The sequence below is a fragment of the Panthera pardus genome, unplaced genomic scaffold, assembly GCF_024362965.1.
Source record: "Panthera pardus isolate Hobbes unplaced genomic scaffold, ASM2436296v1 HiC_scaffold_13, whole genome shotgun sequence".
Classification (NCBI taxonomy): Eukaryota; Metazoa; Chordata; class Mammalia; order Carnivora; family Felidae; genus Panthera; species Panthera pardus.
In genome coordinates this window covers 127,204,535-127,230,286 of record NW_026526688.1, presented here as the reverse complement: position 1 = coordinate 127,230,286, position 25,752 = coordinate 127,204,535, and the positions used below count along the sequence as shown (strand labels likewise).

The window sequence follows — 25,752 nt, the reverse complement described above, 5'->3', positions numbered from 1 at the left end:
TTGAGCATGAAATACTTAGGAATTAAAAATTATCAGCAATAGCAGGTGTGTTAACTTGTAGGGATTGGATTCTGGCCTTCCATACACTTCGATTCTAAAAGCTTGCTTTTAAAAGACCAGCTTTTTGGGGCGCCTGGGGGATTCAGTCAGTTAAGCGTCATACTTCGGCTCAGGTCATGGTCTCACAGTTTGTGGGTTCAGGCCCCATGTTGGGCTCTGCGCTGACAGCTCAGAGCCTGGAACCTGCTTCAGATTCTGTGCTTCCCTCTCTCTCTGCCTCTACCTGGCTTGAGGTCTGTCTCTCTCTCTCTCTCTCTCTCTCAAAAATAAATAAACATAAAAAGAATTAAAAATAAAAGACCAGCTTTTTATCAATCAAAAACTTTGCATCTACAAATCTATCATATAGACTAAATCTGTCTGAGATGTCCACCACTTTTAAACGTTCTGAATGTTATCCTAAGTTAGAGTCCTGTTTCTTGGCAAAATGATTTTAAAACACAGAGGTACTTTGAACATGTGAAATCGATGCTGGATTGCAGAAGTTATAGCTTTAGCTGCCTTTTCTGTTTTCTGGTGACCTTTTATTATTATTATTATTATTATTATTATTATGAAGTAATCTTATTTCAAAAAATGTGTCATTTTTTCTCTGCAGCTTTTTGTCATAATCTCCACATAAAATTGAACAACTCAGGTGTAGTCAGTTCATCTTTTTCCAAGCACACTATGGTTTCTTCAAAAAAATCATCAAACAGTGTTGGGAAAAGCAGCACAGAAATTTCTCTTTTATGGTGATCTTTTTCTTCATTGTTATCCTCAATGTATTTCCAAACTAGAGAACATTCTTCTTGTTTCACACTTAGAATATGTGACTTTATGGCCATCTATACTTGAAAAATTAATAGCCATCTTGTAGGCAAATGTCTAAGAAAGCCATCTCTTTCCATTTCTATTAAGTAAAATCTCCTGAGTGCTTCTCACATTTTGACAACATAAAAAAATGATAAAAATTTTAAATAATGAAAGCTTCACTATCTCAGGTAAGCAAACCATGCCCCTTTTTGCAGTGTTATATACATGATATACAGAATATTTTGCAGGTAGGATCTTTTAATTTTCTTTGGTAAGAAGTTTAGCTATGGAATCAAATTTGATGAAGTTTACATTTCTTTGTAGATTGTCTTTGTATTTGGACAAATTATCAGTCAACTTTCGTTTTTTTTTTTATGCAGTTTTATTAACATATTCATAGAAATTAGGAAAACAATTTGACATTACACTGTTTAAATCAAAATACCTAAGAGCGAGGGTGATTATTTTTATTGTTGACATTATGTGACTCCTAACTTTACTGTAGAAAACATGATCATTCAGGTAAAGTCCAAAAGAGTCAGTCTATACTACAGAGTCTCAGCTGATCTATTATCAAAATTTCCTCCTTTTGTTTACCACAACACATTTTATTTGCAACCTCAGAATCAGGGAATCTAGCTTTACCCCATTTCAGAGAGCTATGAGGAGAACAATCCGATAATGTGTGTTTGTTCTTGTGCTATGCCCAAACTAATTTAGCAGTTGCTCTCTTCAACTGAGCATTGGTGCCTTTTGGAAGACACAAAAACTTTTGGTGTGCCTCATCCCCAAGTTGGAAGATACAGTCTCTGTTGTATGCTTTCTCATTTCCTTTTCCACCATACTCAATTCCCAATAACCCATGTCATATCCATCTGCTACAAAAATCATCACTTTCAGCCCCTATCTTTTATCCTGTGGTATGGATTTTGGACCCCAACCTTCTGTATCATTACCAAAAACCTGTACCCCCACCCCAGCCCCGCAAGAAGTTCCCCTTGATGTAGAGCTTCCATTGCTACAACTGGGATATCACAGGCCAACTGGGACAGTTGTCATCCTAGTCCTTCCATTTGAGCCTGTAGGACCAATGAGCATTTTCTCCTTCAATTCATCTGTTCAATTTTTTGGTTGAGAAATTGAGGTTTGTTTGTTAGTTTATAGCCACATAGATCTTTTTAGGCTCACAACTGAATCTGGTTAAATACCCTGCTTATTTTTCTTTTAAAATTGGATTCTTACTAGTACCACAATGCTCTTGTCCCAGAATGTGTTCTTCTTGCTCAGGTTCATCTTCCCCTCTCTAAATGTGGCACTTACTCTATGGGTTGTCTTTTTTCTTTATCAGTTTATGAGGACTCAAATCTGATTGTTGGATTATTCTAGGGATTGTCCATCTTGCTACAGAAGTTGAAATGTCACTCTCCGTATAGACCAGTAGTATAGAAGAAAGTGATTCACAAATCTCCCTGCTGAGGAACCTGGAGGAAGCTGGGGATCTCCAGTCTTCTGCTGTGTCCCAGCTCCATGAAGGCAGATCTGTGTCCACTTATTCAACTCCTTCCTGACCAATTTAAAGGCAGCAGAACAGGGGCGCCTGGGTGGCTCAGTCGGTTGGGTGTCTGACTTTGGCTCAGGTCATGATCTCACAGTTTGTGAGTTCCAGCCCCACATTAGGCTCTGTGCTGACAGCTCAGAGCCTGAAGCCTGCTTTGGATTCTGTCTCCTTCTATCTCTGCTCCTCCCCTAGTCATGCTCCATCTCTGTCTCTCTCTCAAAAATAAATAAACATTTAAAAAAATCTTTTTAAATAAAGGCAGCAGAACAGGCATATTCATGGGGACAAATATCTAAGGAAAGAGAGCAGGAAGATTTGAAATCCAAATTGTGAGAAAAGCATTGCCCCAAACTTGGTTTCTTCATTGCCTTCCCTGGAGGTTCTACTGGTTTTCTCAGGTACTCACCCTGCCTGAAGGAGAGAATTCTTAGTCTTTTCCCCACACAGAATTATCCAGAACTCCAGGCCTTACTACCCTTCTGTCTTCTAGACCCTAGTAGCCATTTGTTTCAAGAGAAAGTTGTCAGTGGAAAAGTTAGCTGTGCTTAGTTTTTCACATTCCCAGAATGCTTTAATAAACTTGAAAAAATTAGTATTCCAATGGCCTCAAAAAAGAGAGGCAAAGATAAAATTTATAAGTAAATACACTGCTTCTTTTCCAGGTTAAAAAAGGATATTTTCTAAATAGCTGATATCTATTTTAAACACATTCATATCTTCCTTGTGAAAATCTATTCCCTGTGATGACTATCTTGGAGCAAAAATTCAAATTTCAAAATAATAGCAGGTAAAATATAGTAGGCCAACAATTAAGGCAGCAGTAAACAAAGCCATATATATTTTAAAAGTGAGTCTTAAGCACTAAAATATGGACTTGGGCATGATTTATTTTGCTAGATAAATTCAGACGAAATGATGAATGATGCTAAATTATTAATTTGTTCAAAGTGGGAGAGGCCACCACCTAGAACCATATGTCATAAATATTAAAGCCATCCCATCTTAAGGACTTATGTGGGCAATGAATTATAAGGACCACCGTAGATCGATTCTGGGTTAATCATAACTCTTTGCGCCTGTAATTCACAATCACTTTATCCCCTACTGACCATTAGTTTAAATTGTAAAGAAGTTAGCTTGGTGTGCAAAGCTAGAATTTATTTCTCCCAGTTTGTTCTCGGGCCTTTTGGTTTTTATTTTGTGAGGAAAAATAATAAGTTTCCATCCTGCAGCCTTTATTTTAATTTTAAAAAGCTCTGCTTTGGTTTTAATCCTGAAAACCTGAAATACTTAGATAGCAATAACTACAAAATCAACAGGCTTCAATCGTCCAAAATCATATAAACCAGATATTCATTCATCCCAATAGTTCTTTGTAGCTGAGAATTTTTATGTTTTTTTTGTTTCAAGTTTTCATTTACATTCCAGTTAGTTAACATATAGTATTGTAATATTAGTTTCAGGTGTAGGATTTCATGACTCACCACTTACATGCAAGACCAAGTGCTCATCACAAGTACCCTCCTTAATCCCAATCACCTGTTTAACATATCTTCCTACCCACTTCCCCCCCATCAACGCCCAGTTTGTCCTCTATGGTTAAGAGTCTGTTTGGGTGCCTGGGTAACTCAGTCAATTAAGCATACAGCTCTTGATTTGGGCTCAGGTCATGATTTCACAGTCCATGCGTTCGAGCCCCCTGCATGAACTCCACATCAAAGAGCCTGCTTGGGATCCCCCTCTCCCTCTCTATCTGCCCCTTCCCCCACTCATTCCCTCTCTCTCAAAAATAAGTAAATAAACTTTAAAACAAATTGTTTTGTGGTTTACCTTTTTTTCTCTTCCCCGTGTTCATCTGTTTTGTTTCTTAAATCCCATATATGAATGAAATCATATGATACTTGTCTTTCTCTGACTGACTTATTTTACTTGGCATAATGCTCTCTAGCTCCATCCATGTCATCGCAAATGGTAAGATTTCATTCTTTTGTATGGCTGAGTAATAGGCAAGCTGTTTTTTAAAAGCTTAACTTTTATTTATCTTAATAGTGTGATCATATAACATTAAACAAGTTGCATTCTTTTCATGGCTTTTGCTTTATACTATGGTGCATTATTTTTATTTGTATAAATATTATTTTTCAAACTAGGTAGGCTTTGCCTTGAAGGCAAAGGCTACCATATCTCACATATTTTTAAATTCCTATAGCAAGTATCTCCCAGAAACTGATCTTTAATGTAGTGGAAAAAAGATGACCTTGAGCTGAAGTTTCAAATCTAGTCATTGATAACACTTAGAACAAGTTCCATTACCACATCTGAGTTAGGCATCATAATATCAGCTGCCTCACAGTATTGGGAAGAACAAATAAACTTGTGTGTAAAGGGCATTTTTTAAGAATGGAAAAAATTCTTTATAAATGAGGAAGACATCAGAGGACAGATATCCCTTCAGTGAAGGGATATCTCATCTTACACTTTGGTTTAAATGTCATCTTTCCATAATTGTCCCATTGATTTTTTTAGTAAAAAAAAAAGATTATCATTGATGTATCTCTGTAGCTATACATTTTGAAGTGCACTTTTAAGAAATTTTCTCAGTTAAAGATTTGTGCGAGAAAGAATATGGCTTCCCAATTAAAACCAAAGTCATTGGGATAACTGGTAGTGAAAGTCTATTTGCTTATTGTGTGGACTTCTGCAGTTATTATAGGAGATGGCTGCCTAATGAATTGAAAAGAAAAGTGCTTTTAGCATTAGGTCACAGCAGAGGATTCAAACCTGGGGCATTCAGGACAAGAGGATTCTACAGAAGAAAAGAAATATGCCATAATCCAAAATATGATGAGAAGCACAGGTGCAGGTTTTGAAAATACATTTTTCCCATCCTTCAATTTACTTGGCAAGAAATGCAAATATTTGAGAAAATAACATTGAATATTTATAGTTCTTCACCTGATAGATGGAAAATTGCAGAAAACTAGAACGTTCAAAAAGTGTGCATGAACAAAAACTGGTTTCCAAAGAGTATCTGTGTTTAATCAGGCACTAAACATAAGGAACTTAAATATTTGGGGTTTTCTTGTACAACAAATTCAGTTACCAGAATATTTAAGCAGGCTGCCCTGATTACCTCAGTGAAAGTCAATTTCCCTTTCTTTAAACCACTTTAACATTTTAAGCTTTGTTTATGGTACATACCATCATAAGCTTTGTGTTACAAGTAGTACTTGACTTATCTCCACTACTGAGTTGTAAGCAGCTTGAAGGCAAGAGCCCAAGTCTTACCTTTGTATTTCTTACAGATCCCTTCAACATCTTCAAGTTAATGCATAATGATTATGAGTAAAGTGGAATTCAAAGAAATAGTACTTTAATCATACTATGGAAATGAAATTAAGCCTTGTTTGATCTCAACAATGAGAAATCCATCAAGACTATTAGTATCTCAGCGCCACTATAAGGACACAGGTGTTGAGCATTAGCAGCTACCACCTTCCATTAATCCCCACAGCATTCTGGTATCTCTATTTTAGGGACCAGAGATTGACAATATTGGAGGTAGATGCCATTTTGGCTTCTTTTCCCTGTAGCATAAATGGGGCCTGGAATTTGATGACATAAAGCTTCTGGATGCACTTTTGCCCTCTGTTTAAACTTGTATGAAGCACTCACTTGGCATGGAATCCACTGGTAAATAAGTCAGTGGCCTACAATGTAGCTGCTTATCGAAATATGACTTCAAGAGCAAAGACTAGTTGAAAGTTTTTTTAGATTTTTTTTAATGTTTATTTTTGAGAGAGAGACAGAGTGTGAGTGGGGGAGGGGCATAGAGATAGGGAGTTACAGAAACTGAAGGAGACTCCAGGCTCTGAGCTGTCAGCACAGAGCCCAATGCGGGGTTTGAGCTCATGAACCATGAGATCATGACCTGAGCCCAAGTCGGTCACTCAACTGACTGAGCCACCCAGGCACCCCAAGACTAGTTGAAATTTTTAAGTAATATCCCATCACCTAGTCAGATGGACTGAAAATTTTCAAACCTTCCATTGTTATCCTGTTGAACAGTGACTTTAGGTTTTGTTGATGCATATTTTGTAGACAGCTTTAACCTAGTGGTAAAAAACTATCCAAAGGACAATGATTTTATGTTTTAGTAGATGAAAAAAAAAAGGATATTTTTAAAAGCTAAAATGGTTTGGGTTACTACACAACATTTCACTGGTATTGCTACAGGCTATAATCATACTGTTTTAGTGGTTCTCTTTAAAAATGAATTCATGATGCTTTGTAACATTAGAATTATTAGAAACACGTATATATGGCAATGATAATGTTAATATACATTTAATTTAAGCTTTACAGTTCACAAAGCAGTAACAGCCATGCTAGAACACTTTTCTAATAGCAAAGCAATATGTCCCCAACTGGGGAGGTCCCTTGAGAGTTATAAAGAAGTGCAAGGAAATCTAGGAGGCCAGAGTGGCTGTTTGCAAGAAGAGAAAAGCAGAAATCAAAGTAGCTTGTTAGAGGAGGCTTCAGGGTCACTGCTATCTCTGTTACTTGTATGTTTAGACCTAGTAAGCTAAAAGTAGATATGAAAGTTGGTAATTAAAGGTAACAGAATATGCCACCCCAAAATATACTACCTTAGTATATTGATGATTTTGAGCTGTAAGCACTTGAAAAACAGCAAATGCAGGGAGAAGCTTTCTCTAAACAACCCTTATTTACCTAAAGATAAATTCTCAGAAAGGAACTCAAGTGTCATAAATCCCCTCCCTGGGATTTCATCAACAGGGAATGACTCACATCACAGGAGAAGTAACTAGAAGTGAACACCATATCTAGACAAACTTTGTCATAAAAGATCACACTTCTCATCTATTCTACAAAAGACCATTCACCTTTCATAAATATGATTACTCTCTCATAAAAAGCTTGCTTCCCCCCTCTCCTTTCCAGTTTAGATAGCTGAATTCTAAAATCACCTTTTTGAGGTAGGTACTCATTTTTCCCAGAGTATCTCTCATGTATACATGAGGTATGACATGTTGGTAAACTTCTTTTTGTTTTCCTCTTGTTCATCTGTCTTTTATTACAGGGGTCTCACCTAAGAACTCCAAAGAGTAGAGGGAAAATTAGTTTTCCACCCCTACGTTAATTAGTGCAAAAGATCAGAAAAGGGGAGGAAGAGCTGTGGGACATGAGTATAATCCTGCCTGTGAGTATATATGGTATAAGACTGAAGATATGAATAATCAGTGTAGAGGAAATCTAACCAAGTATTTCCCCCTTTCTCATACCAACACTCCAAGAATCTGTTAGTTTTTATAAGTACATCAAACCTTATGTATATAAAACCTTTCCTGATTATATTACTCATTTTTCATTTAAAAAAGTGTATTTAGGGGTGGCTAGGTGGCTTAGTCGGTTAAGCGTCTGACTCTGGCTCAGGTCATGATCCCACAGTTTGTGAGTTTGAGCCCCACGTCGGGCTCTGTGCTGACAGCTCAGAGCCTGAAGCCTGCTTTGGATTCTCTGTCTCCGTTTCTCTCTGCCCTTCCCCTGCTTGCGATCTGTCTCTCTCTCAAAAATAAATAAACATTTAAATTTTTTTTTTAATTTAAATTTAAATTGTCAAGATTGAATTAAATTGAATTGAATTATTGCATTGAATAATTTTTTCAAGGAAAGAATTTTTATCTCTATTTCATCATCTCATAGTTTGGTTGGGGTTCACCCCAACAAAAGATGGTAAGTATTCACTGAGCACAGTAAATAGGCCTATAGGTTTTAGACCATATTTCATGAAAAACTTTGTATTAAATATCTAATGTTGACTTGGTCTAAGCAAATATATTAAAAATGCAGTAATTAAATGTATCAAATATTTACTTATATTTTATTCCTTTTATATTTAGATATTTCATTTTTCCAATATAAGAAAAATACATTCTTACATGTTCTCTAGCTTTGTGGGCTTTTTTTTAACTTAAATTCTTTTTTTATTATAATTAGCTTGTTATACTATAGTAATTTATTTTTATTTTGGTGTTACATAGTACTCTAATACTGACCTTTTTGAAATAATCACCTGTTTCACTACCATTTTAAAAATATTTCATATTTCCACACTGATTTGAATTATGACCTTTGTAATACAATCTATATATAATATTTACATACTTTTATCAGTTTTGTAGGTTTTTTGTCTATTCCACTGATTTTTTATTCTCAAAAAAATCCCATGCTATTTTATCTTTAAACTTTATTACATATTTTACTACTTGATGTTCTAAGTCTCCAATCATTTTTTTAAGTTTATTTATTTATTTTGAGAGAGAAAGAGGAGAGAGAGAGAGTGCAGGGGAGAGAGGCAGAGAGGGAGAGAGGGAATCCCAAGCAAGTTCCACACTGTCAGTGCCGAACCCAACACAAGGCTCAGTCTCACAAACTGTGAGATCATGACCTGAGCCAAAATCAAGAGTTCATGCTTAACCAACTGAGCCACTCAGGTGTCCCTCCAATCACTTTTTATTTTCAAAATTTCTTTGTGGGGCGCCTGTGTGAGCCTGGGTGGTTCAGTAGGTTAATCATCTGACATCAACTCAGGTCATGATCTCACAGTTCATGGGTTTCAAGCCCTGTGTCAGGCTCTGTGCTGACAGCTCAGACCTGGACTGCTTTGGATTCTGTGTCACCCTCTCTCTCCCTGCCCCTCCCTGCCATCACACTCTGTCTCTCTGTCTCTGTCTCTCTCTCTCAAAAATGAATAAACGTTAAAAAAATTTTTTTTTAATTTCTTTGCTATTCTCATCTGATTTCTTCCAAGTAAATATGCAAAGATTTTAATTAGTCCTAAGACATTCTTTTGACATTTTATTTAGATTTCATTAAATACCAAAAATCCTGAGTAAAATTGGCATTTATTTTGCAATTATATGTGTATTCTTTTTGGCATATGTTATGTCTTATCTAGAAACAAGTTGAAGTCTATTTCAATCAAGTGCTGAAGTTTTCTTTATATAGTCCCTTTTCATATGTTGTTAAATTTATTCCTAGGCATTTATATTTACTGTAAAAGGATATTTTTACTTAAATTATGTCTTCTCTCTTATTGACATAATAATAGAAAAGCAACTGATTTGTATATATTTATTTATAACCAATCTCTTTGTTGAAATCTTTATTTTTCTAATATTTTTTCATGTGATTCTCATGGGTTTCATTACTATGTCATCAAATAATGATAATTTTGTTTGGATACTTGATCAGATTTTTGCTTCCTTACTTATTTCATAGGCTATAATAATAACAGCTATGTTAATTTTGGGGGTAGTTTGAAGTAGTTATTCTGTGCCTTGTTAAGCAAGAATCTTTCTGTTCTTACTTTATTAGGTAGATAGGAATGTAGATAGGTGATAATGGTTTTCAATTTTGTCAAATGTCTTTTGGTGTCTTTTAAAGATTATTTAAAAATTTGATAAAGCCTCATTTGTAAGATACATTATCCTAGTAATCTTCCGAATACTGAATCAGTGTTACTATTTCCTGTTTAATAATACATTATTCTTTTATTATACCATTAAAAGCATTCTGCTGATATTTTAGGGAGAAAAAAACACTCAAATTTATGTCTGTTTCTCATACTTTAGTATCAACTTTATTTAGCTCTTTCTCTGTGCTAGTAAAATTACTACTTTTGAGAAAATTTGATAATTTCTCTTTTCCCAGGAAATTATCAAAGTTATCGATATTTTAATTTTATTCCTGTAGAATACTGCATACTATTTTTTACTCCATATAAATAACTTATTTCATTTCCAGTTTTTAACTATCTGTATTTTTTTTGGCTTTACTGAGGTATAGTTGACCACAAAGCTGTACTATATATTTGATGTGTACGACTTGATGTTTTGATACATATATACATTGTAAAGTGATCACCACAATAAAGCTATAACATAGCCATCACCTCAAATCATTGCCTTTATTTTTGCTTGTCATAAGAATAGTTAAGAATTATCCTTTTAGTAAATTTCAAGTACACAATAAACTATATTCACCATGTACTCACCAAGTTCTGTACTATAGTCACCATGCTATACATTAAACCTCCAGAACTTACTGATCTTGCATAGCTGGAACTTGTGTCCTTTTGCCAATATCTCTTCATTTTCCCTATCTCCCACCCGCCAACCTCTGGCAACCACCATTCTACTCTGTGCTTCTGTAAATTCAGCTATTTTAGATTCTAAATAAATATGAGGTCATGCAGTATTTGTCTTTCTGTGTCTGACTTATTTCACATAACATAATGTCCTCTGGGTCCATCCATGTTGCTACATATGTCAGAGTATTCTTCTTTTATAAGGATGAATAATATTTCATTGTATATTTTTTATCCATTCCTCTCTTGACAGACATTTAGGTTCTTGTTATATCTTGGCTATTGTGTATAATATTGCAATGAACATGGAAGTGCAGATATCTCTCTTAGACACTGGTTTCATTTCCTTTAGATAAATAACCAGAATTGAGATTGTTGGATTATATTATAGTTCTACTTTTAATCTGGGGAAGAACCTCTATAATATCTGTACCAATTTACATTCCCACCAACAGTGTACAAGAATTCCCTTTTGTCCACATCCTCACCAATACTTGTTATCTTATGTCTTTTTGGTAATAGACATTCTAACAGGTTTGAGATGATATTTCATTGTGGTTTTTATTTGAATTTTCCTGATGACCTGATGACCAATGATGTTGAGCACATTTTCATATATCTTTTGGCCTTTCATATATCTTCTTTTGAGAAATGTCCTTTTCCCATCTTTTAGTCAGGTTATTTATTTTTTTTTTTTTGCCATTTTTGAGTTGTAGGAGTTCCTTATGTATTTTGGATATGAATCCCTTATCAGATATGTGGTTTGCAAATATTTTGTTCTATTCTGTAGCTTGCTTTTGTCACTCAGTTAATTATTTCATTATATATACAGAAGCTTTCTAATTTGATACAATCTCAATCATCTAATTTTGCATTTGTTGCCTGGCTTTTGGTTGTCTCATATCCAAAAATCACTGCCCAGGTTACTGTTAAGACACTTTCTTCCTATGTTTCCTTCTATGAGTTTTAAGTTTTAGGTCTTACATTTAAGTTTTTAATCCATTTTGTGTTGATTTTTGTATATGGTGTGAGATAGAGGTCCAATTTCATTCTTCTACACATGACTATCCAATTTTCCTATCACCAGTCATTGAACAGACTATCCTTTCCTCATTGGATGTTCTTGGAACTCTTATAGACCATCAATTGACTGTAAATGTATAGTTTTATTTCTGAAATTTCTGTTCTGTTCCATTGATCTAATTGTTTTAATGCCACTATCATATTGTTTTGATTACTGTAGCTTTGTAACATATTTTGAAATCAGAAAGCATGATGCCTCCAGCTTTGTTCTTCTTGCTTAAGATTGCTTTAACTATTTGGGGTCTTTGTGGTTACATGTCAATTTTAGGATTGTTTTTTCTATTCCTGTAAATAATTCCATTGGAAAAAAAAGAATGCCATTGGAGTTTTCATAGGGATTGCATTAAATCTGTAGATCACTTTGGGTAGTATGGGCATTTTAACAATGTTAATTCTTCTAATACACAAACACAAGATTTCTTCCCATTAATCTATGTCTTCTTTAATTTCCTTCCTCACTCTTTTGTAACTTTAAGCATATAAATATTTTACTTCTTTGGTTACATTTCTTCCTAAGTATTCTGTTATTCTCATTGCTATTATAAATGTCATTGTTTCTTAATATCCTTTTCAGAGAGTTCATTGCTTGTGTATAGAAATGCCACTGATTTTTGCATGCTGATTTTGTATTCTGCAACTTTACTGCATTGCTTTATTAGTTCTAACAGCTTTTTTTGTTTAGTCTTTAAGATTTTCTACATATATGATCTTATCATCTGCAGGCAGAGATATTTTGACTTCTTCCTTTCTGATTTGGATATTTTTATTTCTTTTTCCTGTATAATTGCTTTGGCTAAGACTTCTAGTACTATGTTGAATAGAAGTGGTGAGAATGGGCATCTTTGTCTTCTACCTTTGTAGTACTGGAGTTAAGTCCTCAAGGGGATAGGCTGCTTTCAGGAATGTAGACAGAACAACAGTTGGTTAGCCAATCACTGAGAACAGCCCTGTCTCCTGAAAGTATTATTCAGTCTTAGATTCTGTCACAGTTACACAACAAGGATCCCAAAGCTCCCACAAAGGTACTTTGTTCATGGATGGCTGCCAAATTGTTGTTTCTATGAGAAGACCTCCTATTCCTTCATGTTGCTGATACCACTTCCTCTATCTGTATTTATATGTAAAAGTTTTCTTTTTCCCTAGTCAGATTTAGCAAGAAATTGCTTTCTAAACAAACAAACTAGCTGAATATTTGATTTAATTATTAGTTCTGTTTATTTTGTGACTTAAATTCTATATTTATACATAATTTTTAAATTAATTTTATTAAGGTTGCCTTTTATTTTTGATAAATTTGTAATTTAGGGGAAAAGTCACACTTATACATAAAAGATAATCACTAAAAGGTGTTGTAAACAACCAGGATCAAGTTATGTTTCCTAAATGATGAGAGGGAAGATTGTATAATTATTTTTTCCTCATCTCAATGCCCAACAAAAGGGTTTCATTTAAGTCCAGCTGCAAAATTTGCATAGACCACACTTGGCAACAGATAACTTAGAATAACATAAGATAGGAAATATGTCTTGCCAGCAAGGTAGTGTTAATTATTTTTCTTCAGTGAGAGTTTGACTTACAACATTCATTTAGAATATAGGTCACATGCAGGGGCACCTGGGTGACTCAGTCGGTTAAGCCTTGGACTTTGGCTCAGGTCATGATCTCAGGGTTCCTGAGTGGGAGCCCACATCAGGCTCTGTGCTGACGGCTCTGAGCCTGGAGACTGCTTTGCATTCTGTGTCTCCCTCTCTTTCTGTCCTACTCCACTCACACTCTGTCTTTCTCTCTCCCTCAAAAATAAAACAAAAAACATTTAAAAAGATAGAATATAGATCACATGCAAGGAGACAATACCTATATCGGGTGAGTAGAAAAACCTACCTGGCTTAGAAGCCTAATAACCTCGTGTTAGAAGCCAATATCTCTCGTAATAACTAAAAAAGTGTAACTTCCATGTCCCCAAAGAGACAAGTCCAATTACAAAAATTACTGCACTCAGAGAAGCTCAAAGACATGGCTTCTTTTCATATATTTATTGTTTTCCCAGTCCAGATGAGATTTACTACTATAAGCTATGTTGCCTGGAAACATAAACAACATTCTAACTTTATCTCATTTCCAAGAGAACAGAGCTTTAAATTAGCCAAAAGCCAAATTCTCATTCAGAATATGTATGTAGAAATATAGGTCCTACCATGTTTTTATACAACTAAATATACACAAATGTAATATTTTTTACCTTGTCTGTATAACTTAAAATTCCAAACTTAAATCCTATTTTCTGCTTTTATTCTCCATATTTTCACAGGTAAAATATGGAAATTATGCATTTGTATGGGATGCAGCTGTATTGGAATATGTGGCTATCAATGACCCAGATTGTTCATTTTACACCATTGGAAACACCGTTGCTGATCGGGGATATGGAATTGCATTGCAACATGGCAGTCCTTACAGGGATGTTTTTTCACAAAGGTAAGATTTGTGTGTGGTCCAAATAAGGAGAGACAAAAAAATAGAAAAAGAAAATCTACTTGATTACCCATTTAGTTTTATTACATTTTGTTTTCTTTGTTTGGAAAAGCATAATAAATAACAATAATAAAAGGTAGTTATAAATGTTATTAAATGACACATTCATTTCCTAAAGCATGTACTGATGTATTATTTTTTCCATAAAAAGGGAGAAATATTGCTGCATATGACTGGTTTTACTCTTTAAAAATTGATATGCAAAAGAAAGCAGTATGTTAATAATTTTTTTAGAACTTAATTAGCAGTTTAGTCTCTGAATTTTTAAGGAGTAAGTGTTGTAGCAAAATGAATTCATTCCTATGAATACTAAACCATAAAATAAACTTCAGGACAAAGTTAAATGTACTTAGGACCAGGCTGATGTACTGAAGCACATAATGATAGGATCTTTCCATCTGAATTTCACAAAGGAAAAGAATAAGAATTTTAGACTCCCTCACTTGGCATCAAAGTATATGAGACTTTGTCACGGAATTAAGGAGATGGTAAATTAAGAAATTATATTCATCCTCAAATTCAAGTTTTCTTTTATAAATTTTTTTTAAAAGAAAAGATTTTGAAATGTGTATTTTAGATTAACAGTGTGTATTGAAAGACCTGGGCCTGAGAGGCACTCCCAAAGATCACTGCATTTCATTCTATCTACTATCAAACAAGTGTGGACCTAAGAGATTGCAGTAGCTTTTGGGTAGAAGTATATTTCATTTGACATTGATACTGCATTTTGTTTATTTTCTAGATATTTTGCAACCTATTTTCTAAAAACCAATGCCAGACCAAGAGGGCAGTAGCAGGTAGTACTATGGCCCCAAATTTCAAGCTATTTGGGTTGCATTCCTCCAGATTTTAGGATAACAAAAAGCTAGGTATTTTCATTAAAAAAACAAAAACAAAAACAAAATTAAGTCAGGAGTCCAGAATTGATGTCCAAACTCTCCCATCAGCTGACAAAAAATCTAGGCCTCTCTCCTTAGCTACAGAAGAGGAAGTGTGACAAACTCCAAGGTCTGTGTTAGACAGCTTTTCTGTGTAATAAACAAGCCCCAGAGTACCAGGGACTTTTTGCATTCATGAAACGTAAGGCTGTGATTGGGTGAAGGTCTGCAGCGGGCTGCAGGTCAACTTCTCATTCCAGGGCCAGGTTGGAGACGTGGCCCTATCTGGGACAACCTGTTTTCACAGCAATGAGAAGTTGCAGAAGGGGCTGCCAGAAACCTGCAGTGCTGCTTGTGCTTTTTAACTGGTTGTGGCATATACCACATCTGCCACAAACCACTCAAGAAAAAGAGTCTCATGGCCAAGCCCAGAATCGATGGGGGTGGGGAACTGTACTTCACATAAAGGGAAGAAAGAAGTAAATAATTATGACCAAACATACAACCTACCAGTGGCTCCTTATGGCTCTGAAAACATCAAAAATGACAAAAATGAAATAAGAATAAATTAGGAGGTAAAGTACTTATGTATAAAAAATGATTAATCAGTTAAAACACCTTTATTGATGAGTAGATTCTAAGGGGAACAAACTGGAAATCAGTTATGCTGTAGAGATCTTACCTGGAAGACACTTACAGTCTAGTTGGAGATTCATGGCCCATGCACATGAAACAATGAACAATAGAGACATTTCTAGAACTGCGTGCTGACATTTACATATATACAGTATCAGTATTGCATCTTTATATTGCACTAAGTTGTGTAGCTGAGATATTGAAAGAATTGAATACTATACAGAATGAAGAGTTAATCAAAGGAAACATGAATGGAAGTTCTCCAGAAAAGGTGAGCTCTGAATTTGACCTTGAAGGATTAGTAGAGAATAGTTAGGCTGAAAGGAAAACATAGATAATTCTTGGAGAAATGATGAAGACAACAGGGTAGAAGTAGGAGAGAGGAGAATATGTTGAGAAGCAACAAGGGCAGCAAGTTAATTTGAAAGGAAATTCGAAGTTTGGAAGTTGTATTGTAGACCACAAGCAGCTGTGAAAACCTATAGCCCATTCTAGAGCCGGGGGGTGGGGGGGGGGGGGTGGGGGGGGTGGGGAATGAAGCAGGGGTATTTAAGGCAGGGTTAATCTAGTTTTGAGCTGAAGGATGGATTAGGATTGACAAAACTAGAGCAAACCTGGAAGCATGAGACAAGGAAGGCATAGTTCATAACTGGGCAATGGAGAATGAGGAGGAAGGAACAAATAGAAGAGATTAAAAAAAAATAATGTTTATTTATTTTTTAGAGAGACAGAGACAGAATGTGAGTGGGTTGGGGCAGAGTGAGAGGGAGATACAGAAACCCAAGCAGACTCCAGCCTCCAAGCTATCAGCACAGAGCCTGACACGGGGCTCTGACTCACGAGCTGTGAGATCATGACCTGAGCTAAAGTCAGACGCTCAACCGAGCCATCCATGTGCCCCTAGAAGAGATACTTCTAAGCAAAGAGGCACACCGTTGTTTTTAACTATTTCTATAGTTGTAGTTAATTGGGCTTTTCTTTTTGTTTCCCGAACTGCTTTCTGGGTCTTTTATGCAAAAGAAGAAGCCAATAAAATCAATACACAAACATAATGGCAACTAAAGAAATAGTTAATAAATCACACTAAGTGTTCCATTTCTTATTATCCCTGTGGCGCTTTACCTAAGAGAGATTTTTAATTCTGAGAAAATACAATCCAGTGAGCTGCTGAAAAACAATACTAAGCATTGAGCATTATTTTTCCTTTGATTTGCATTATGGATGTTGGCAATTTAAATTGTCCCTTTCTGTGGAGCTCCTAAATAATGACCTATGTATCCTGGTTTCCTGGACATCTGAAAGAAGAGAAATCTAGGAAAGAAACATGATCTGGTGACTGTTGATGTGCCAATGCATCCTTTTATACACATGTGCCACATTAATCTATTACCCTAACTCCCTCCCTGAATTCAGAAAATATGTGCATTCATTCTCTTGTGCTGTGGCCATTAGGGAAAAGATATCTCTTTTTTATTAACTGATTTAAAAAATTATAGACCATAAAATTTAATCATTGTAGTACACCTTAGAAATTATTATAAACAACTTTAATACATCAACTTATCCTGGGCTCTTGATTATGCTAGATCACTGATTGCTACTATAATTATTTTCAATGAAAATGATAGCATTCAGGGTGATTTTTATATGAAGTAAATGCTAATTTCTTCTCAGGTACCTATACACCTATACCATGACTTATAAGATACCAAAGTATTCAAATATGTAATAAATATTAATATCTAATAAATATTATATGTTGATATAGTAACTACATATATTATGCACTATCTGCCAAGTATCTTATATGCTTCTATACTTTAATGACACTTCAAAACAATCATATGAAATGCTCATTTGCTTATTGTATGTTTGCATATTAGTGCACAACTATTATACTACAAGTGAATGTGCTGAATGGATGGCCTGAGCTTTGGCAAATGTTAGGTTAAGCATCAGAAACACAGGCTATAGGGATCTACTCACTTTACAATTGTATGATTGTAGACACACTCAGGAATGACTGTTAAGGACCAGTAAATGCTACAGTATATATAATCATAGAATCAGATTGAGGAGTTTTGTTTCCTTGTCTGCACAAATAATAGATAACTTGGCAGCAGAAGCTGAAGTATTTATGCAATCTCATCAGATAGGCCAGAGTTCTAGTGGGTGAGTGATGTTTGCAGTGAATTCTGTGACACCATTTCATCAAATGCGTATGTGGCCCTTGTCTTGTAATAGGTCTTTGTATACAAAAATTATTTAGTCAAAAGCTGTTACATTAAAAACATGTAAGAGTAGAAGAGAGCTGAATTTTTCAGTGATATTATTATTCTTTTAATAAAATAAACTCCAGTGTTGATTTCAGAATCTTAACCATTCATTAGACTAAAAAATGATTTAAAAATATTTATTGAGCATTTAGTATGAGCTCATCTCTGTTCTCAAATCTTAGTGGATACCAAGGAGTAATTAATTCATAAGTTTAATGTTATACTTCATCAATAAAAAAAGTCCCTTTTTTGACTATTGGCTTCTATCTCTAAACTTTAGGAATGAACCACCTAGTCACACAAAAACAAGGACATATTTCAAATTGTATGGAGAATGATTTTGTTGGATTCATGATATTGGTACAGACGCATAAATAATATTTCAATCTAGCCACAGAATTTCCGAATTTTTACAAATGGAATAATCGGTAGTTCCCTTTTTATCAACGATGGAACTAGTTCAAAGGGGTAAATTACTTACTCAGAATCACAAAAAGCCATAAAGCTAGAAAATTTTCAAGAGCCCTAATTCCATGTCCAGTTTTCTCATCATCATGCACCCTATCTTCCCTCAACTTTCTTCTAAAAGCATATAAAAATAATACTATATTATGTTTACATGTACCAAATTTTGAGTAGCAAAATGTAGTTTGCAAAATGAAGCAATCTGTGAGGTAAGTACTAGTATTATCCTCAATTTATAGACACAGAAGCTGAGACATAATGAGGTAACATAATTTGTCCTAGTTCACAAAGCCATTGAGTATGAGAGCTGAGATTCAAATCGAGACAGTATGGCTCCAAAAATTGTCATAGATGTTTAACAATCTGTGTTTTAAATAAATACTTACAGATTGCCCTTTCTCTCTCTGCCCGCCTTCCTCTCCCTCTTGGGGGCACAGAATAGCATTAATCATAATCCTTACACATGACATACTTTCATTTTTGGTCCATAAATGACCACTTTTATTTGTTTAATTACTTTTAATTTTCTTGAATATAGCCTCTTTTTTGTTGTTGTTTCTTCCCTTTGCATTGTTAACTGTTAGAATATCTGTGCTTCACTTTGTTTTTGTTTTTGTTTTTATTTTTACCAGGGCCCTAATTTCCAGAATAGCCTGGACAGGCCAGGCATAATTTTTTTGAACTGAAGTATAGTGTAATTGACATACGATATTATATTAGTTTCAGATGTACTAAAAATGATTCTACATTTATGTGCATTATAAAATGCTAACCACAGTAAGCATAGTTACCACCTGTCACCATACAATGTTATTACAATATTATTGACTATATGCCCTTTGCTACACTTTCCATCCCAATAACTTATTTATTTTATAACTAAAAGTTTGTACCTCTTCATCCCCTTTACCTGTTTCACCCATCATTCCACCCACATCCCCTCTGGCAATCACCAGTTCATTCTTTTTGTTTATGAGTCTATTTCTGTTTTGTCTTATTTGTTTTGTTTTTTTTGGATTCCACTTGTGAGTGATAGCATATGGCTTTTGTCTTTCTCTGTCCAACTTACTTCCCTTTGTATAATAGCCTCTAAGTCTATGCATATTGTCACAAATGGCAAGATTCCATTCTTTTTTATGGCTGAGTAATATTCATATATATATATATATATATATATATATATATATATATATCTCCATCCCATCATCTTTATCCATCTATCAACCATCTATCAATGACCACTTAGGCTTCTTCTACATCTTGGATATTTTAAATAATGCTGCAGTGAACATAGGGGTGCATATGTCTTTTTGAATTTAATGTTTTTCTTTGCTTTGGTGAAATACCCACAAGTGGAATGGCTGGGTTGTAGGGTATTTTTATTTTTAATTTTTTGAGAAACCTCCATACTGTTTTCCACAGTGGCTGAACAAGTTTACATTCCCACCAACAGTGCTTTCTCTACATCCTTACTAGCATTTGTTGTTTCTTGACATTTTGATACTAGCCACTCTGACAGGTATGAGGTGCTATTTCATTGTGGTTTTGATTTACACTTACCTGATGATGAGTGATGTTGAGCATCTTGTCATGTCTGTTGGCCATTTGTATGTCTTCTTTTAAATAATGTCCGTTCAGGTCCTCTTCCCATTTTTTCATCAAATTATTTAGTGCTCAGTTGTATGGGTTCTTTATATATTTCGAATACCCTTATCAGGTATATCATTTGCAAATATCTTTTCCCATTTAGTAAGTAGCCATGTTGTTTTGTTTTTCCTTCATTGGAAGGCTTTTTAGTTTAATGTAGTTCCAGGTTTGTTTGTTTGTTTTTACTCTTGTTGCCCTTGCTTGAGGAGACAGATCCAAAAACAAACAAACAACCAAAAAATTGCTAAGACTGATTACCCAAGAGTTTACTGACTATGTTTTTCTTTTAGGATTTTTATGGTTTCATGTCTTACATTTAGGTTTTTCATTATTTGCGTTCATGTTTGTATATGGTATGAGAAAGTGGTTGCGTTTCATTGTTTTGCATGTAGCTGTCCAGTTTTCCAGCACTATTTATTGAAGAGATTATCTTTTCCCTATTGTATATTCTTTCCCTTATTGTTGTAGATTTATTAACCATACATGCATAGGTTTATTTCTGGGCCCTCTGTTATATTCCAATGCCCTTTGTGTCTATTTTCGTGCCAGCACCATACTATTTTGATTACTAAAGATATGTAGTATAGTTTGAAATCTGGGAGTGTGATACCTCCAACCTTGTTCTTTCTCAAGAGTGCTTTGGCTGTTTGGGGTCTTTTGTGATTCCTTATAAGTTATAGGATTATTTGTTTTGTGAAAAATGCTATTGGCATTTTGGGAGATTGCATCAAATCTGTACACTGTTTTGGGTAGTGTGAACATTTTAACAATATTAATTTTCCAATCTATGTATGTGCTATATCTTTCCATTTGTGCCATCTTCAATTTGTTGCATCGGTTTCTTATAGTTTTCAGAGTATAAGCCTTTCACCTCCTTGGCTAAATTTATTCCTAAGTATTCTATTCTTTTATTCAATATGAAATTATTGCCTTAATTTTTCTTTTTGCTAGTTCATTATTAGTGTACAAAAATGCAAAATATTTGTGTATGGTGATTTTGTATCTTCAGAATGCATTTATTAGTTCTATTAGTTTTTTAGTGGAATATTTTTTTATGATGTTTATATTTATTTTTAAGAGAGAGGGAGAGAGAGAGAGAGAGAGAGAGAGAACCAGGGAGGGCCAGAAGAGAGGGAGACACAGAATCCAAGGCAGGGTCCAGGCTCTGAGCCAGCAGCACAGAGCCCAACGTAGGGCTCCAACTCACAAGCTATTAGATCATGGCCTGAGCTGAATTAACTGACTGAGCCACCCAGGCACCCTTTTAGTGGAATCTTTAGGGTTTCAACATGTAGTATTGTGTCATCTGCCAAAAGTGACAGTTTTACTTTGCTTTACCAATTTGAATGCTTCTTTTTTCTTTTCCTTGTCTGATTGCTGTTTGGATTCAGAAAAACCACATTAGATCTTTTTCTGTCTTAATATTTCTTACAGTTTACTTCTTGGGTCCTGCCTCATGTTGGTAAGCCCCCTGAGTTCAGGCATATGTCTCTACATCTCTAGTGGCTACCTTTGTGCAAGCATAGAGTAATCAGTTAACAAATATTTGATGAATGAACAAAAGATCTATCTAACTTTTTGATCAAAGATTATCCCATTTACTTATATTCTAATAAATTAAATACCTATTCTTTGTGTTTGTTAGGAAAGAAAGAAAGAGAAAGAAAGAAAGAAAGAAAGAAAGAAAGAAAGAAAGAAAGAAAGAGGGAGGGAGGGAGGAAAGAAGGAAGAAAGGAAGGAAGGAAAAGAGGGAGGAAGGGAGGGAGGGAGGAAGGAAGGAAAAGTCTTCTATTTTCTGTTACCATAATAATTTTTTTTCTTTCTGGCATTCTCCAATTATTCATATAATGAGTAATAAAAACTTAGAAGAAAAAAGAAAATAAACACAGCACATGTCCACCTTTCTTTCCAGCTCCCTGCTATTAAGAACTTATATACTTTCATTCCCACAAGGAAGGTAGGAAATATTCCTTTAACTTGAAAGCTTAGAGCCCTAATCCTTTTATTCACCAATAAGAATGAGGTACTCTTAAACTACTTTGTTCCCTTTTCGGGAAGAGAAAAAAAGCTGATTGCCCAGCTAGCAATTCCAAAATTAACCTCTGCACTCAGAAGGCTGGAAGGAGCTCTCACATAGACACTTATAACCGGAAGTTAAAGAATTGTTTTCCCTTTGGGTATACATAATATATACAGTCTCTGGGCTCTGAGAGTAGGAGTGACGTTATCAAGATACATGTGTAAATATTTAGCAATATTAATTTATACATTACACCGGTATGGATAATAAATGTTGAAAAATTTTAGAGAAAAGGAGATCATTGCTGAGTAGAATAGAGCTGTTTTACTAGACTTGAGCTAGAAAGCTTCAAGGATAAGTAGAATTTGGATACGGGGACAAGTCTAGGTGAGATACTCAGGAAAACATGAGGAAAGTATCAAAATGAAAAAGTCACCGCGTGTTGAGAGACAATGAGGAGGAATAATTTGGCTGGAGAGGATAGTGACAGGTGAATAGAAGCAGAGAAGCTAACAGAAAGTGTGCTACACCAGAGTACTGAAGATAGCTGCTATTTATGAAATACATATGTGCTAAACATTTGATGTGTCTCATGTAGTATTTACCACAACTCTGTAAATTGGGCATTTATTAATTTCTTTTTTTTTTTTTTTTTTTTTTGCATTTTATAAATTTGAGGAAATTGAGACTCAGGTAAGTATCCTACCAAAGTCACACAATAATTACAAATGGAACTAGGACTCAAACCCAGGCTGGGGCTTATGTCCTCACTCAGGACCCCACACCAGCTCCATGAGGCTCTGAGGAGAATATCTGGACACAGGAGTATTTGAGGAAGCCAAGGTGTTGGGTTAAACAAGACAAAGCCTAATTGAGAAAAGCCGTTTACAAGGCTTTTGTAGTATTCCGGCTGTGAAGTGGGGAGAATATCCTCAGATTGAGGAGAAAAGATTAGAAAAAAAAGTATCGTTTGAAGAGGGGTAGAGAGGACTTGGTGGCAATCAGAGGAGTGCATATAATCCAGGAATCTGAAAGGGAGACAATGTGCAGGTTCAAGTGGTCACAACAGCTTTCTCTTGTGTTCTCCTTCCAACTCTTATTTTTCTTTTTTGACCATTTATTGCAAGTGTTGCAACAGCTCAGTTTAACCTCTGGGTAAAATCAACTGGAAAACGATTTCTAGATTATTTTTTAAAAATGTAAGTCACTACCCAGTGCATATTTATTTTAAACAGCCTTCCAGCTTACAGACTTTCGTTCTACAGTTGCTCAAATTACATTTACATATCCCTAGTGGTAGTCTTCTGTCTCACACATCAGGAACTGTTTTTAAAAATAAAAAAAGTAAATAAATTTTACAAAATACATTCACACACACCACTGAAACCAGCTGGTTTCATCACATCCACATTGTCTGTTCTGGATCAAGAAAACAAGATAATTTAGATGGTCATGTTTGTACAAAGTAAGAAAGAAAAATGTTTCAGGGGATGCAAAACAAAAGCAAGAGAGAGGGCATGAAAGATTCACTGTCAAATAGAGACTAAAGTAGAATAAAATAATAATATACATTTGTACATGCGTTTTCATTTAAAATAACAACATACTTTAACTAATAAAGTGTTAAAGGAAATTATTGCCTCTTCTCATATTATATGCATTTATTAAATAAGGATTAGCCTCTGGAAACCATAAAATAATATACTATTCCTATTTCAGAGCTGTCCCTTTTAAAACATTTATTTTAAACCTAGAATTTTGAATTTATGGAACTTTTGCAAAAGAGAAAAAATGAAGTAGCTGATTAGTCAGTGATTTTTTTCTGTTTCCTGAATCTGCATAAATCTATTTTTGTGCCTAATATTCTCTGGACTTTACCCATCACCCTGACTGCTGCTTCTGGTGGAAAACCTAAGCAATTCACATTTGCTTCAGTGTTTGGCCTATGCAAATGAGAGTATAAGTACAATTGGTGATATTTCCCATATGGAGATATTTCAAAAATATTCATCATTTGGGCACCATATGATTAGAGGTTAGTTTTATTAATCTCGTAAAGCGGTAGCCAAATTTTAAGAAAGTTACCAGCCTTTACTCTCAAGAAGCAGACAGCATTCTTAATGCTGAACACAAACCCAACCATCAGATAGTGCAATCCTATGGAGTAGATTTTGAAGCGTTGCAAGATTCTATTTTCCTTGCACTTACGTCACACAGCATTTGAGGAATACTTCATCCAAGGTACAAGAGTGGCCCTTATGAACAAGCGTCTTTATTAGAATTTTCTGAAAAAAAGTACTGAGGCACAGGGAAGATAAATGACTAGTGCAAAGCGCAGAGCAATATTTCAGCTGGATAATGAGCCCATGACATTAGACCAAGCTGCTTTGGAAGAAGTCTGATCAGTCCTTCATTATTTTATAAGATTTGGGCTGTTTCTAGATCTCAGGAAGTATTGTTTCATTCAAAAAGCAGTTGTTTTACAAAAAGCATAGTTATTATAGTAGCATAATAAATTAGGTGTGACTAAAGGCTGAATTTTTAACGAAACACTTAAGAACTTAAAATTGGAAATGTGTATTGCACTTGAAAGCACACATACACGCACACACGTGTGCACACACACGCGCACCTGAGAAGCAATTATAAGCCTCTCAAAAATACTCTATCCCATTATACTTACGTCATACTTTCCCATTCAAAACACTCATCCTACTCACCAGACTTAGCCCCAACATATTTTTCACAGGGAAAATTTGATGTCATTGAAGATAATCAAAGAATGTGGTGCTTTTTTATAGACCCTTAAAATATTGTAAGAATAACAACATGGGAATAAGCACGTGGGCTTGCATGATAATTACCTTGATAGAAGGAACAACCATAGAATATGAGACGTGAATATGACTTCAGCATGCATTTAGAATTCCCTTATTTTACAAATGTGAAACTAAGAAGAGAAGTTGGATGACCTGCCCAGACTTTAAATTTAGATCAGGAAAAACAAAGAAACAAAAAAAACTTAGGTTGGAACATGCTCTGGGGACCACAAATCCAGGCTCTCAGTCCAGGGTTCCATCCCCACCCTGTTCTGCCAATCTCTTTGTTGAAAAATCAGTTTTTTATCCTTAGAATTCATTACTAAAATAAATGTTTTCAGAAGCATAGCTATATCTTCTATAAAGGAGCAGAAATATTAGTAAATATGTTTAACAGAGTCATAAACATGACTAGAACACCTGTTTAAAAATTGTCATTTTTGGAACACCTGGGTAACTCAGTTGGTTAAGCTTCTGACTTCAGCTCAGGTCATGATCTCACAGCTTGTGAGTTCCAGCCAGCACCAGGCTCTGTGCTAACAGCATGGAGCCTGGAGCCTGCTTCAGATTCTGTGTCTCCCTCCCTCTTTGCCCCTCACCACTCATGCTCTATCTCTGTCCCTCTCCCTCAAAAATAAATAAAAATGAAAAAATAAATAAAAATTGTCATTACTTTATAGACATATAGAAAAAGTAGCACAAATAATAGAGTGCTATGGATTGTGTTATCCCAATTTATAGAGAAACTACACTGTAGCCTAAAAGAATAGTTAACAATCATTGAAGACTTCCTGTGTGCCAGGTACTGTT

At 35.0% G+C, this 25,752-nt stretch overlaps 1 protein-coding gene across 2 annotated transcripts in view; it reads left to right on the top strand.

Annotated features, from left to right (window-relative positions):
- The window catches only part of GRID2 (glutamate ionotropic receptor delta type subunit 2), a 1,432,440-nt gene that overhangs the window by 1,302,831 nt on the left and 103,857 nt on the right, over window positions 1-25,752 (top strand). For both annotated transcript variants that reach the window (XM_053901394.1, XM_019464250.2), the window contains exon 14: window positions 13,978-14,144. In XM_053901394.1, the coding sequence (XP_053757369.1) occupies window positions 13,978-14,144 (167 nt within the window). The remainder of the gene's footprint in view (window positions 1-13,977; window positions 14,145-25,752) is intronic.